Genomic DNA, 15,362 nt, shown 5'->3' on the forward strand with positions numbered 1-15,362 from the left:
TATAACACCTATAGTGCATCATATAGCTCTACGGCACATTACATGGTATATACAGCACCGTGTATATAACACCTATAGCATCATATAGCTCTACGGCACATTACATGGTATATACAGCACCGTGTATATAACACCTATAGTGCATCATATAGCTCTATAGCACATTACACAGTATACAGCACCGTATATATAACACCTATAGTGCATCATATAGCTCTATAGCACATTACACAGTATACAGCACCATGTGTTGCGCTGTAATGTGCTGTCACTAATCAGGGCCCTAGCATACGGGGGCCACACTACTGTTTGGCGGCCCCTTCAGGACATCCCTATTGCACACCGAGGATCATGCCTTACCGTTGGTTTTAGCTCCGTTGTATTCTCCTCGTCAGATTCTAGTGCAACAGGTAAAGATTTCTGTGGCGGGGAAAGGGTTAAATCTCGCCTCAGAAGACGCGATTCTCCTTTCTCCCCAAACCGCAAGGTATCCAGTTTCTGCACGGTGGGCTCAGCAGCCGCTGCCGGCCTCAAGTTCTCTTTGTTCTGAGGTTTGGACCTCAGTCTCTGGACTCCATACATGCGGTCCTCTAGGTGGTGGCCCTCAGTGGGGTTCCGGGGCCCCGCCACCTTGCTGTAATGTCTTTTTTGGGTGTGAATCTCTTGCATATAAGAATCCATCCTCTTCAGGGGCTTCATCTCCATCTCGTAGTTGCTGAGCTTCTCCTCATCCACCTCGAGGAGCTTGTTCCCGCCCGGGCTGTGGTTGTGGGTTCTATGGGAAGTCCATGAGATGGTGGTTGGGGAGTCGGCCCACCGTTCTCTTGGCTTGTGGTTGGAAACCACATGTTTGTGACCAGTGCTCTTCATCAGGAGATCTTCAGGGATGGAACAAGGTCCCAAAGGATTCCCTGTCGACATCCCAACTCTACTCCCACCAACCTCCACCCAATTGTTGGGTCTCACATAGTCCCCGGCCCGTCCCTCCAGCAGCATCTGAATGTCCCCTCCCCGGTCCTCGTCCACCGACAACTGTCTAGAGAAGTGGGCGCTCTTATTTCTAGACTTGGGTGCTGGCTGAGGTGGGGGCGGTGTGGACGGCGGGCTGCAAAGGGGGCTTCTCATGGGGCTGTCGTCTGGCGTCACGTCTGACGGCGTTGTCCCTTTCCTGTACAATTCTGGGCTGTCCTGCTGTGGTGGCGTCTCCGTTGAGATGACCTCGATGTCGTCACACGAGTTCTGATGTTTTGGCCTCTGGCACTTTAGCCCTGAGAGCAGAAAGTCAAACAGAAAGGTTACAAATAATGTTGACAAGACCCAAGACAACAAATAAGACAGTCGACCGATACTTCTGGGGCATGTCATCTCATTGACCTACCCCACTCTAGAACAACCAATCAAGGGGCTGCAAAATCACTTGCCACACAAGCCCCTCCCCTGAGAATCTAGAGGCAGTCCCGGCGTCGGCACCCAGCAAACCCAGGCATTGCTGGGGCCCGCTTCACTTGCTGACTACCAGAGCAGGGGCACAGGGGGTGAGGTACAGTAGTTGGACCCCTGATTTTAGGCATGTTTAATTAAAAAAGAACCCATACTCATCTCCTCTATCGCTCCCTGGCAGCTGAACGGACGCGGCGGTCCACCGCTGACTGCCACGTTGTGTGATCATGTGACAATAACACGATCGCTGTAGTCAGTTCCCGGCCTCAGCGTTACAAAATTATGTCTAAAAGGGGGTATGATTACTGAATCTAGATATTAAGGAGGCATTATTGGTAAGTGGGGGCACTTTTACTATGAACATCACCTACTGTGTGCGACTTACATGGGGCACAAATATGGGCACAGTACTGGGAAAAGGTGTAGATCATATAGGGAGAGTGATGGCAAAGAAAGCAATAAAAGATGTCTGTGTGTCAAATTCTGCAGAGACAAGTTGTTGCTGGGAGAAGTTGTCATGGTAGTCTGGGCTGGATACAGAAGAAAATGGGAACCAAACAAATCCATCGGACAGGACGTCAGCTGTGATCCCTGGATAGAACGGTGCTGTAATCACTGCCTGTGTACAGCCGGTATCTACCATTATATGGCCACTGTGTCTAGTGACACGCTACAAAGTGGCCCACTGAGACGCTGTCACTCAAGGGCCCACATAAACCTGGAGCCGGCCCTGCAGAGGGGTCACATGACACTTGTACCGCCGCTCTATGGGAGGGGCTCAGTTTTTCTCCTGACTGGCACTTTGGGGGCTGATAAGGTCTTGTAGACTTATAAGTGAACCTCTTACTAGGAGCGGCCCTCCCCGGAGTCCAATTACCTTAGTAAAGCAGCAGAGATTCTGCGCTTCTCAGTTACACGATCCTCGCGCTGACTCTGTAGCTCATCAATTATGGAGAAACTCTTGGTGCAATTACAGTCACGGAGCTCCGGCTACTTCTGAGCAGGGACTACTCCCCTCATCGGAAGTGCTGGCTACTTCTGAGCAGGGACTACTCTCCTCATCGGAAGTGCTGGCTACTTCTGAGCAGGGACTACTCTCCTCATTGGGAGTGCCAGCTACTTCTGAGCAGGGACTACTCTCCTCATCGGAAGTGCTGGCTACTTCTGAGCAGGGACTACTCTCCTCATTGGGAGTGCCAGCTACTTCTGAGCAGGGACTACTCTCCTCATCGGAAGTGCTGGCTACTTCTGAGCAGGGACTACTCTCCTCATCGGAAGTGCTGGCTACTTCTGAGCAGGGACTACTCTCCTCATTGGGAGTGCCAGCTACTTCTGAGCAGGGACTACTCTCCTCATCGGGAACACCGTCTACTTCTTAGCAGGGACAACTCCTCTTATCGGGAGCGCAATCTACTTCTGAGCAGGGACTACTCTCCTCATCGGCAGCGCCGTCTACTTATAAGCAGAGACTACTCTCCTCATTGGGACTTGTAGCTTGGCTGTTAGTTCTAGTATATTCAGAAATACCCGGTGTGCAACAAACAGATGTCGTACCGCCGAGGAGCGCCGTTTCTCTACCGGCCCTCCATAATGTAAAGGGGATGGATGAGCGGACAGACACCCGCTCAGGCCCCATATAGTGCAATGATCTGTACTCGGTGGTCTCCGGCGGTCCCATTGACATTGAATGCATTTGTGCGTCGGGCTCTCCGCTCATTGATGTAGAAGAATAAACCGGGAAGTGAGGAGACTGTGGAAATGGGACCCCCATTCTCAGGATCATGGGGGTTATAGTGGTCAGACCACTACCAGTCTATCAGTTTTGACCCATCACTAACTGGAATTCCCCTTTAATTACAGCTTCACGTAGTGCAATGACCCTATGAATGTTCTTGCCCAATCGTTGGGCCTTGTATAAGGCACTTAAAGGGGCCCTGCTGTCCAGGGCCACAACTTGTCCAGTGAACAGAGCCGCTCTTCATTCTTCCAGCTGGCTGCGCCGCTCCTGTCCCTACTTGATGCAAGCAAAGCATCAGCAGGCAGACATTGAATACCCCGTACGGATTAGCCGGCGCAGCTCGGGTTAGGGACACAGGCCAATCAGAGCAGCCCGTAGTGTCAGACTCCTGATGCACCAGCAGGGCTCGGCGCAGTCCACAGCGATGTCCGCGCACTGCAATCCAACGCAGCATTTTCTGTTCGGACTCCGGATTCGGCTCTTCTGCTGCAGTTTCTGCTGTGGATTCGCACATGGATGACGATGAGCAAAATCTGTGTACGGCATCCGCCGCGCTTCCATTTAAAGAAATGTTGTCACCTCTTGATTGCGACCGGCATGGTGGAGTTCTGCACAGAGATATTGCTCGCTGACTGCTAAGTCCATGTGCCGCACCGCGGCAAAAACCCTGGCGGAATAGCCGCTAATTTACAGAGGCGTCCGAACAGAAAATTCTGCATCATATTCCACCAACATGGCCTCCGAATGGCTGACGTCTCGTTGGAAGAATGAAGAAGGCCCCTAGATGCATCAGCGGTATATATATAACGCTGAGCTCATGGGGATTATTACTGAGAGGGGGTAACTGTATCCAGTAGATGGAGGTCATGTGACTGGCAGCAGTGGCAGGATGCCACCCTTGTGGCAGGCACTCGACTCCAGGGACACGCCGCCCCTTTCAGGATTACCTGCGCAGCGTCTTCCACAAGCTTTAGCACAGATTCCCCTGGCAGCAGCTGGAGCGCAGGCAATTAGGAGCCACGCGGCGGGATTCATGTCACGTAGCGTTTTCTATAAATGTCATCTCATACATTCCGACCCGCTACAAAGTATCTATAGAGATGTCTACTGCGAGAAAAACCAGAGGTGGACATCTGAGCTGCTGTATCCGAGCCCGTCATGTGTGATACCGACTGCTGAGCTTCTGTATCCGAGCCTGTCTTGTGTAATACTGACATCTGAGCTGCTGCATCCGAGCCTGTCTTGTGTGATACTGACATCTGAGCTGCTGTATCCGAGCCCGTCATGTGCGATACCGATTGCTGAGCTTCTGTATCCGAGCCTGTCTTGTGTAATACTGACATCTGAGCTGCTGTATCCGAGCCTGTCATGTGTGATACCGACTGCTGAGCTGCTGTATCCGAGCCTGTCATGTGTGATACCGATTGCTGAGCTTCTGTATCCGAGCCTGTCATGTGTGATACTGACTGCTGAGCTTCTGTATCCGAGCCTGTCATGTGTGATACTGACTGCTAAGCTGCTGTATCTGAGCCCGTCATGTGTGATACCGACTACTAAGCTTCTGTATCTGAGCCTGTCATGTGTGATGATTTGCGCAGTAACGCGATTGCTTCCTGTCCGGCTGTAATGGTCCGTGCGAACAGCTGCCTGTAGTTGAGTGAAGGCCGGCCGGACGTGACAGCAGCTCTGCGCCTCGTCTATAGTCACATCTGCAAACAGCGCAGCTATTACCTGGTATTAATGGAGGCGGAGCCTGCGTGCCACATCTGTCCGCACCTGAGCGCCACCGTGGGATGTAACCCAACCGCAAGCCCATCGCACCTGAGCCGCCACATGGTAGAACCTCCGCCTGGAGGGGCAAAGCTTCTTCTACGCTCACGGGCGCCTGCCTCCAGACTCCACAGCAAATAGCGCCAATAGCACGCCGTGGTAAAGTCATTCTTCCTGCCCACGGGCGAAACCAATAGCAGCTTCTGATCGCAAATGAAAAATCGCAGCATGCTCCATTTTCCTGCGGTGTCCGCACAGACGGCTTCCATTGAAGTCCTGCACGGAATCCGGCCCTGACCGTGGTGGGTGACTGAGTACCTGTGTCTGCAGGCGGCAGTGTCCGTGCGGACCTCTCTTCTTCCGGCCTCTCTGCACTGCGGGTGGTCCGCACGCCTCGCCGTCAGACACGTGCAGTACAGATTTTTTTTTAGGCTCCTGCTTTTCCTGCGGAATCCGCGACCGTCCACAATGTAAACGGAAGCCGTCCGTGCGGGGGCTGCAGGAAAATAGAGCATGCTGCGATTTTTTTCATCCGCGAGTGGAAATCGCAATTTGTTTCCGCTCGTGTGCAGTAAGAATCATTTTCCATGGCGTGCTACAGAGGGTTATTGGGGTGGAGCCCGCAGGCAGACGCCAGGACCGGAGTCCGCAGCAAAAATTCCCCTGTGTGCTTGTGGCCTTAATGGAAGCCGTCCCATCCGCAGACCGGCCGTGGATATCGCGGGAAAAGCAGAAAAAAACCTGTACTGCTAATATCTGACGGCGAGCCGTGCGGACCATCCGCAGTACAGATCGTGGACCATCGAAAGCAGGTACTCCTCGATGCCGCGGGCCAAGGGCGAGTGCCACGTGGGTCCAAGAAACTCGCCCCCATATCGCGCTCACCAACACGCGTTCCCCATCTCTTCGGTGAAGTAGCGGCTCCGGCTGTCAGCCGCATTGGAGACCGGCAGGCGTGTGTCATTGTTTTCAGTGGGGAGCCTCGCACTCGACGCGCCTCCCACGCCGTGCGATGTGTTTTACTGTCCCACTGACAACAATGGGCGCTGCGTTTAGAGGGACACAAAAAGATCTGCAGCGCTCATATACCGGTATGACTTCATTCAAAGAATGGCGCTCATGAGCGAGTCTTGTAACGCACCAAACCCGCGCAATATTCTTCACCGTGTGAAACTGGCCTTAAGATAGTAAAATGGCATCACAATCACATGCAGATGGCAGGGCGTGGCGGTCCAGGCGGGTTCTGTACCCTTAGGAAATAATGGGCGATATTAGAGCAAGAATCATCCGGATAAAGGCTCGTGTGAATAAACAGAGGTCAGCGGGATGTTTTCACGTGTGCGTTCTATCATACCGCAATCAGACTCACTCCTCAGGCCCGCCTCACACAGGCGATAAAATCGCGCAAGTATGTGTGTTGTGAGACGCACAAACATGAAGCCCATTCTTATGAACGGGGTCTCACACATGATGCAACGCCTCTGCAGCGCCCCCTATGGGAAGGCTTGTGACAAGACTGGGAATATCACAGACCTGTCAGCGGCCCAAACCTCAGGGCACATTGAACTCCTGGCATTTACCAGCGAGCAGCCAGCCACATATCACGCCGCCTGCCCGCAGCTCATTGGTTGTGATCTGTCACATGACCGAACCGTGAAGGGCTCATATGCTGCCGACAGCCAGCAGGTCATCTAGTCCGACCTCCAGCTCATTGGTTGTGAGTCATCATGTGACGCCGGACATTTGCGCCTGTGGGGCTCATTCTCACGGTCACTCTGCGGATTCACGACCCATTTAGTCTTTGTAGCGGTTACTTTTCATGCGCTTATTCACTGTTTTTCCCGACTCCAAAAAAAAGAAAGGCGGCCCCGTAGACGTGTGCTGCCGCCCCGCGTGATACGCTTGTATCGTGTACTCACTGCATGTTTACGGGACTCCGTTTACTTTAACTGGTCTGTAATAATGATGGGTTGTGCGGCGATTGCCTTCAGAGAGTGAAAAACACAGGTCTGAATACCCCGAAGCAAGTCAGCGGGCGTATGGTGTCCGTATGAAGAGCGCCGGAATATCTCCATGTGAATGAGGTCCTAATGAAGCACTGAGCCGGCAGGAACCCAACCTCATCATCATCATTATCTTCATCCTCATCTTCATCCTCATCTTCATCCTCATCCTCCTCCTCCTCATCCTCATCATCATCCTCCTCCTCCTCATCCTCATCATCATGATCTTCAATCTCCTCATCATCATCCTCCTCCTCCTCCTCATCCTCACCCTCATGATCTTCAATCTCCTCATCATCATCCTCCTCCTCCTCATCCTCATCCTCATGATCTTCAATCTCCTCATCATCCTCATCCTCATGATCTTCAATCTCCTCGTCATCCTCATCCTCATCATCTTCTTCCTCATCTCCATCCTCATCCTCCTCCTCATCATCATCCTCCTCATCCTCCTCCTCCTCATCATCATCATCATCATCATCCTCCTCCTCCTCATCATTCTCATCATCCTCATCCTCATCCTCCTCATCATCCTGATCTTCAGTCTCCTCCTCATCATTCTCATCTTCCTCATCATCCTCCTCCTCCTCCTCATCATTCTCATCTTCCTCATCATCCTCCTCCTCCTCCTCATCATTCTCATCTTCCTCATCATCCTCCTCCTCCTCATCATCATTCTCATCTTCCTCATCTCCATCCTCCTCCTCATCATCATTCTCATCATCCTCATCCTCCTCATCATCCTCATCCTACTGATCTTCAGTCTCCTCCTCATCATTCTCATCTTCCTCATCATCATCCTCCTCCTCCTCATCATTCTCATCATCCTCATCCTCCTCCTCATCATCATTCTCATCTTCCTCATCATCATCATCCTCATCTTCCTCATCATCATCATCCTCCTCATCATCATCATCCTCATCTTCCTCCTCCTCATCATCATCCTCCTCCTCCTCCTCCTCATCCTCCTCATCCTCATCCTCCTCCTCATCGCCTCTCAGTCACCTCATCTTATCAATAATCCTACACTTTCTATATGTAAGGGGGTCCGTCATGCTGTTATCATTTAACTATACTCATCTGGTAATGATGGGGGAGGGGAAGGGCGGAGCTTCTAGTCACAAACTGTAATGGGTTAATATATAGCATCCAAGAACGTGACAGATAGGGGGCGCTGCATGGGTGAAGCCAAGTATATAATAGCCAGATGCCGCTATTTATAACATGCGCTGTGTACAGCGGGGATCCTAAAGCCTAGTGACTAATCCTGCACCCAGCTGATTCCGAGCAGCCAGAGAGCAAGATCTGGCGGGATCTGGTGGGCTCTGTAGGCTCTAGTGGGATCTGGTGGGATTCGGCGCTCACCGTTTTCCCGGTGCTGGAAGGACGGAGAGAACTCTTTGGCAGCAATCCTGGCAATCTGAGCTTCCTCCTGTGCCTTGAGAGCCGCTGCAGCAGCTGCGTCAGCCTTCGCCCTGGAATGTGACGTCCTGAGCATGGAAAGACAGAAAATAAGGAAATGGTTAAAATAGAGCCAAAAAAAGAAATGACACCCGAGCCGCGCCGGAGCACAAGAGTCCTGCAACCCAGAACAATGCGGGATGTCTGGCACTACAAGGAGCAGCAACCCCTGTCATGGGCTGGCGGGGCATGCTGGGACTTGTACTTCCTCTAACTGGTGAGATATATCTGTTCCTAGGAAAGCCGAGGAACGACAATATTACAGCTCCTCCAGGAGACGCTCCCCAACAATCCAACTCAAGAAGCGCTTATCCCTGAGACACAGACGGAACGCGGCAGACGTCACCGACCGGAGCGATGCTAGTCAAGTCACTTCAAACATTTCTTATGGGTTCTGTAGAGAATCCCGACAATTCCAGAATGAGTGGCGTCTTAGACACAACGATTATCGCTCAAAAACCATCTTTCAGTTTCCTGACGAACGACGGTTTTCAGTTCTGCTTGAAACCATCATTCAGCAGAGCAGCTGATAAGCAGGACCGCACGCTGTGTCTGCTGCCCATTAGATGTAGTCACCAGCAGCACTCAGTAGAACCCTTATCCGGGTGGAACCAAAAAAAAGCAAAATGATGCCCCAGCTGCAGTATGGGGAGCCCGAACCTTTACCCCCAAATAGCAATGTGTCCCTGAATCGGTCCGCAGCAGCATATACGGGTGCCATACAAAAGTAGAAATGGAGACTTAAGAAAGACCACATGGCGTGATCGAAACATCGCTGTATATATCTATGGAGGAATAAAGGAGTTTTTTCTACATTTGTATGGCACCCGTATATGCTGCTGCGGACCCATTCAGGGACATGTCTGCTGTCCATGGTGCTGAATTGATGGAGATTACATTGTTTTCTCTTAGCAGCCCATAGCTGAACAATGGAGCTAATTACAGAGCTCAGACCTCCTACTGAGTTCTGCAACAGCTCCCAGAAGCCCATCTGCATGCAAATGAAGCTGATAAAGTACTAATAGCAATTAGTGCCTATTAGCACTTTATGCAAAACGATCACTGATCTTTCAATCTTTTGAAAGATTTATCTGTGTGTGTAAATGGGCCTTTATATGTACAGAGAATTTTGCAATAGAATAAATTCCTGGGGGTAATCACGTTTATGTACACATTACTCCGCCCACCTGCTCGTTTACATAATATTGCTACATAGTTGTACAATAATTAAGATTAATTATGTTCATTAAAACTTTCCCTCCTGACCCGCCGGACCTCCAGGACCCTGTAACTGCATAGAAATTAATAGCACAGCAGTACACATGACCTCTGCTCCATTCATTAGGGGACATTCAGCACCCCTGTTCCTGATTGGTTTGGTCCAAACAGTCGAACCCTTGCTGATCAGGTACTTAGCAGCTATCCTGTGGACAAGTCCTTTAAAACAACCTTTTTTCTACAAGCTCCATATTTTCTGCCTTACAGTCTCCGCCTCCCATCCTATTTATTAAAGGGGTTTGCATGGAGAGATCCTTAACAATCCGGTGGTGTTAGAACCTCCACTTCCAGCCCGATTCTCAGACGAGGTCACATGGTTTGGCCCTTCTATTGCCGGTCAAGCCACTGCAAGATACTGGCTGTGAGGCTTATTTTGGTAACTAAGCCCGCCAACGTCTCCCTCTGCATCGGCCGTAACAGGACGGCTTAGATATTCACAATGTCAGAATTGGGGCAGAAATGGAGATCCTGCCACTACTGGTCCAGGTAAGTATTCCCCTCCATGGACAACCCCTTTAATCCAGTGCCTGACTTTGAACCCCCTCTAGTGCTGCTATGTCCTTAGCACAGTGCACAGCAGGTTTTATTTTTTATGCACCACAAGCTGCCTTTGCTTTTGCAGCTGCTGCCTGGCATTGAGTGCTGCGTACTGCTGAGCACTTACCTTTCCGTATTCCCTTCAATGCAGTGAGACTTACAAAGAGAAGTTTGTACCATGGATACACTGCATTTAGGAAGTCCCCACACCCTCTCAATGCCCTACATGTTATGTTGTGCCCCCCTCATTCTGCACTCAGACCCCATAATGACAAAGTGACAACAGAACCGGAGAAATCCTTGTACATTTTTAAAAAATAAAAAACCCACCATTCTGCATTGACATAAGTATTCACACCCCTTGGTAGGACACGTTTAGCTCTGGGGCCTTCCGTTCCTCTTGACCATCTCTGATATGTTTCTACACCTTCATTGGAGTCACCTGGGGTAAATTCAGCTGATTGGAGTTATAGACCCCACCAGCCCCCGTCTATATAAGGTCTTACCGTTCACAATGCATATCAGAGCCAAAACCAAGGAGGAGGACAGAACTGCCTGCAGAGCCCAGAGACTGGATTGTGTGGAGGCTCAGAGAAGCTGCAAAAACATGTCTGCTGCCCTGAAAGTTTCAAAGAGCCCAGCTGCCCCCATAATACTTACATCGAAGAACAACCAGGACTCTTACTAGAGCCACCGACCCCCCAGACTAAGGGGAGAAGGGTCTTGGTAAGAGAGGTGACCAAGAGCCCAGGGCCCCCATAATACTTACATGGAGGAACAACCAGGACTCTTCCTAGAGCCGCCGACCCCCAAACTACGGGGAGAAGGGTCTTGTATGAGAGGTGACCAAGAGCCCAGCGGCCCCCATAATACTTACATCGAAGAACCACCAGGACTCTTCCTAGAGCCACCGACCCCCCAGACTAAGGGGGAGAAGGGTCTTGTATGAGTGGTGACCAGGAGCCCAGTGGCCCCCATAATACTTACATGGAGGAACAACCAGGACTCTTCCTAGAGCCGCCGACCCCCAAACTAAGGGGAGAAGGGTCTTGTAAGAGAGAAGACCAAGAACCCAACGGCCCCCATAATACTTATAGGGAAGAACCACCAGGACTCTTCCTAGAGCCGCCGACCCCAAACTAAGGCTGCCTGCATATGAACGGATTTGAATTGCGATTTCCGTGAGGGGAGGAAAAATCACAGCATGTTCTATTTTTGTGTGGTGTCCGCACTGACGGCTATCATTGGGGCAATGGAAGCCATCCGACCCGCGGCCCATCTGTAATTGACATTGTGTACAGGTCACGGGTACGCGTGTCATCATCTAGTGATAGCGTAGAAAAAACACAAATTAAAAAAGAAAACCCTGCACTGCGCATGACTGACGGCGAGCCGCCGCGGTCATCTGCAATACAGACTTCAACAGGTACGCAGAGTTGCCAGGTGCGGTCAGAGGCGGATTCTACTGTGGGTTCCCGCATTTGGAATCTGACCTGTTCCTGTGCCGCTGGCCTAAGAAAGAGAAGTGTGCTGCTAAGAGAGCTAGGCCGCTATATCTAATATTTCTAGACACTATCAAGACCGGTGTAGTACCATTGGATTGGCGCATTGCCAACGTGGTTCCAATTTACAAAAAGGCGAGCAAAATTGAGCCTGGTAACTACAGGCCAGTAAGGCTCACTTCAGTAATGGGAAAAGGTTTTGAGGGGATTCTGAGAGACGCCATCGATGAGCACCTCAAGGAGAACAAGGGAATAACTCCTCACCAGCACGGATTCATGAAGGGTCGCTCATGTCAGACCAATCTGATCAGCTTCTACGATGAAGTAAGCTCTAGGCTGGACCTGGGAGAATCTATTGGTCTCGTATATCTGGACTTCTCTAAAGCATCTGACACCGTGCCGCATAATAGGCTGATATATAAAATGAGGCAGCTCGGATTGGGTGAAAACATGTTTATCTGGGTAAAAAATTGGCTCAATGATAGAAAGCAGAGGGTGGTAATAAATGGTTCGTACTCTGATTGGACCACAGTCGCTAGCGGGGTGCCACAGGGTTCAGTATTAGGCCCCATTCTGTTCAATATATTTATCAATGACCTGATAGAGGGGCTGCACAGCAAAATATCAATATTTGCAGATGACACAAAATTATACAATCTAATTAATGCAACGGAAGACAATGTGCGGCTACAAACGGACCGAGATAAGCCGGGGGGGGGGGGGGGGGGATAAAGGTCAATGTTGAAAAATGTAAGACTATGCACATGGGCAGGAGAAACGGATGTCACCAATATTCAATTAATGGGGTACCACTAGGGAAAAGTGATATGGAAAAGGACCTGGGGGTATTAGTGGATAGTAGACTAAACTGGAGTAACCAATGCCAGTCAGCTGCTGCAAAGGCAAATAAAGTCTTGGGGTGCATTAAAAGAGGTATAGGGGCGAGGGACGAGAACATTACCCCCCCACTATATAAGGCACTTGTCAGGCCTCACATAGAATACTGCGTACAATTCTGGTCACTGGGGCTCAGGAGGGATGTTACAGTGCTGGAGGGGGTTCAAAGAAGGGCAACTAAACTAACACATGGAATGACGGGACTGGAATACCCAGAGAGGCACCAAAACTGGGATTATTCACCCCGGAATAAAGACGGCTAAGGGGCGACCAAATAACTCTGTATAAATCCATGAGGGGACAATACAAGGATCTCTGCCAGGATCTGTTTATACCCCGGACTGCGACGGGAACAAGAGGGCATCCGCTACGTCTAGAAGAAAGCAGGTTTCATCACCAACATAGAAGGGGGTTCTTTACTGTAAGAGCAGTGAGACTGTGGAACTCTCTGCCTGAGGACGTGGTGATGGCAGGATCCATTGAGGAGTATAAGAGGGACTTGATGTCTTTCTGGAGAGGAAGGATATTACAGGATATAAATATTAGGTTAATTGTTAATCCTGGTATATAGGCAGGTAGGAACTATTAGGGGTTGGTCCAGGGAACAGTCTGATTGCCATTAGGGAGTCAGGAAGGAATTTTCCCCCAAAAGGGCTAATTGGCTTCTGGCCTTGGGGTTTTTTGTCTTCCTCTGGATCAACACAGGAGGATAAACAGGCTGGACTAGATGGACATGGTCTTCATTCAGCCTTACGAACTATGTTACTATGTTAAGAGCCCAGCGGTCACTCTGGCTGAGCTCCAAAGATTCCGTGTGCAGATGAAAGAAACTTCTAGAAGGTCAACCATCCCTGCAGCCTCCACCAATCTGGGCTTTATGGCGGAAGCTTCATCAGTAAGAGACACCTACCATCCTTACAGTGAACCCTGGTGGTGGAGTGTCATGCTGGGGGAGGTAAGGCCTATTACAGGGGATAGAAACCAGGCGCCGCTTATCACTGGCCCAATACCATCCCTACAGTGAAGCCTGGTGGTGAAGCATCATGTGGGGGAGGGGAGACCGATCAGGGGGGATGGAAAGCTGAATGGAGCAAAGTACAGAGATAATGACAACCTGATCCAGAGCACAAGGGACCTCAGACTGGGCAGAAGGGTCACCTTCCAACAAGACAATGACCCTAAGACCCCAGCCAAGACCACCCAGGAGGGGGGGACAACTGTACAGATAGTCGGAGCAGTAATAAAGGATAGGTGGAGTGAAACCCATGTGGCAAATTCTCTCTCACTGGCATGAGGGCCGTATGGTAATGGCTTTACCTGTAAGTGCTGCCAACCTCATAGACACTCCAACTTTGGCCGTAAATTTGATGGGAGTCAAGAGATAGTAACTCTGCTTCACGGCGTAACCGTCCAAATGTGAGAGTCTGAGCAATCCCACTTCTCTGTATTTGTAAGTAAATCACCAGCAATAAATAATGTGTTTGGGGTGACGAGCCCTCCATCAATTCAGCGGGAAGTAATGCGGTCCCAGCTGTGGACTATTGGTGCCGCCGGAGGATCCGAGAAGCAGAAAGAACGAGGTGAAGAATTTGCTCTCATGTAAATTTTGCTATAAAGACCAAAGCTGCGTTGTAGAAGCAGTGAGATGCAGCGCCATGTGGACGGCGGTCAACAGCATCACAGTCCAGGGGACCATTGTTTATATCCTCTGACAGTCCCACTGGAACTGCCAAATGCATGGGTCCTTGTAGAGGCAGGACTGAAAATGGAGATCCTAAGTGGTTCTGGGGGATCTTCCAGGGGGCTTTAAAGGCAATCGAATGTGAGGAAACGGGGAGTCCGGAGAGCAGAGTTCGATACTCATCGGGCACCCTGATGTTGCCTTGGGGCCCCGCAAAATTGCTGCACAGCATGACTCCTTGCATAGCTACAGTACAGGAATGGGGGTCTTCAGCTCCCTCATGTTTGAGCCCCATAACATAGTTTATGGCTGTGGCACTCTTCCAAGCGCTGGATCCGCTGACCAATTACTGATGACCGACCCTATATCGCCCCATGTGGATGCCTTTAGATGATTATAACCCTTTCACTTCCAGTCATCCTCTTCTCTCAGCCCCTTATATATTCTGTTCAGTAATTACTGTCCATTATATCCGTTTCCAGGAACCCTGCGTAATCGCCAACATGGCCACCAGCAAGGCTTTCCTAGAGTCCTGCATGACACATCTACCCCGCTGGGCGGTGATGGAGGGGAGCAGGACGCATCATTAACCACATCTGTCATTTAGGGCTTCGGAAAGCACAAGAGGACAACTCAAGGACTTTAACTTAAAGGGGCATCTGTGGTCCGTGTGGATGACATGCGGATATTCAGGGGGCGCTGTGACGCTTCATCTGTCAGCCATTTACTATAGGGGAGTGTGGGGACGCAGCCCATGAAGCCGCAAGTCCCAGCGCACCACTCACGCTTATGGTGGACACCGCGGACTGCATGCGGTCATTGCTAAGTCATGCTGAGCATTGTAGTTCCACTGACTGCTTGTTCCTGCTGCAGGCCATATAGTAATGTGGATTCTACACTTATTTCCTGTCCGTGAATCTCCGGAGACCGCGTGGAGTGTATTAGCTATAGCGCGCTTCCACCAGAGTGCAAATTGTGTTTGAATTATTAATGTCCGCTGCAGACAGCCGGCCTTCTCCTGCAGACTGAGAAATCTGGCATCGCTGGGAGAGAAG

At 50.5% G+C, this 15,362-nt stretch overlaps 1 protein-coding gene across 1 annotated transcript in view; it reads right to left on the reverse strand.

Moving 5' to 3' along the window:
- Positions 1 to 15,362, reverse strand: part of JPH3 (junctophilin 3) — a 171,539-nt gene that overhangs the window by 48,146 nt on the left and 108,031 nt on the right. The window contains exons 3-4 of the mRNA XM_066582490.1: positions 8,317 to 8,441; positions 361 to 1,268 (exon numbers count right to left, since the gene is read on the reverse strand). Of these exons, the coding sequence (XP_066438587.1) occupies positions 361 to 1,268; positions 8,317 to 8,441 (1,033 nt within the window). The remainder of the gene's footprint in view (positions 1 to 360; positions 1,269 to 8,316; positions 8,442 to 15,362) is intronic.

Source organism: Eleutherodactylus coqui, chromosome 11 (genome assembly GCF_035609145.1).
Source record: "Eleutherodactylus coqui strain aEleCoq1 chromosome 11, aEleCoq1.hap1, whole genome shotgun sequence".
NCBI classification, from domain to species: Eukaryota; Metazoa; Chordata; class Amphibia; order Anura; family Eleutherodactylidae; genus Eleutherodactylus; species Eleutherodactylus coqui.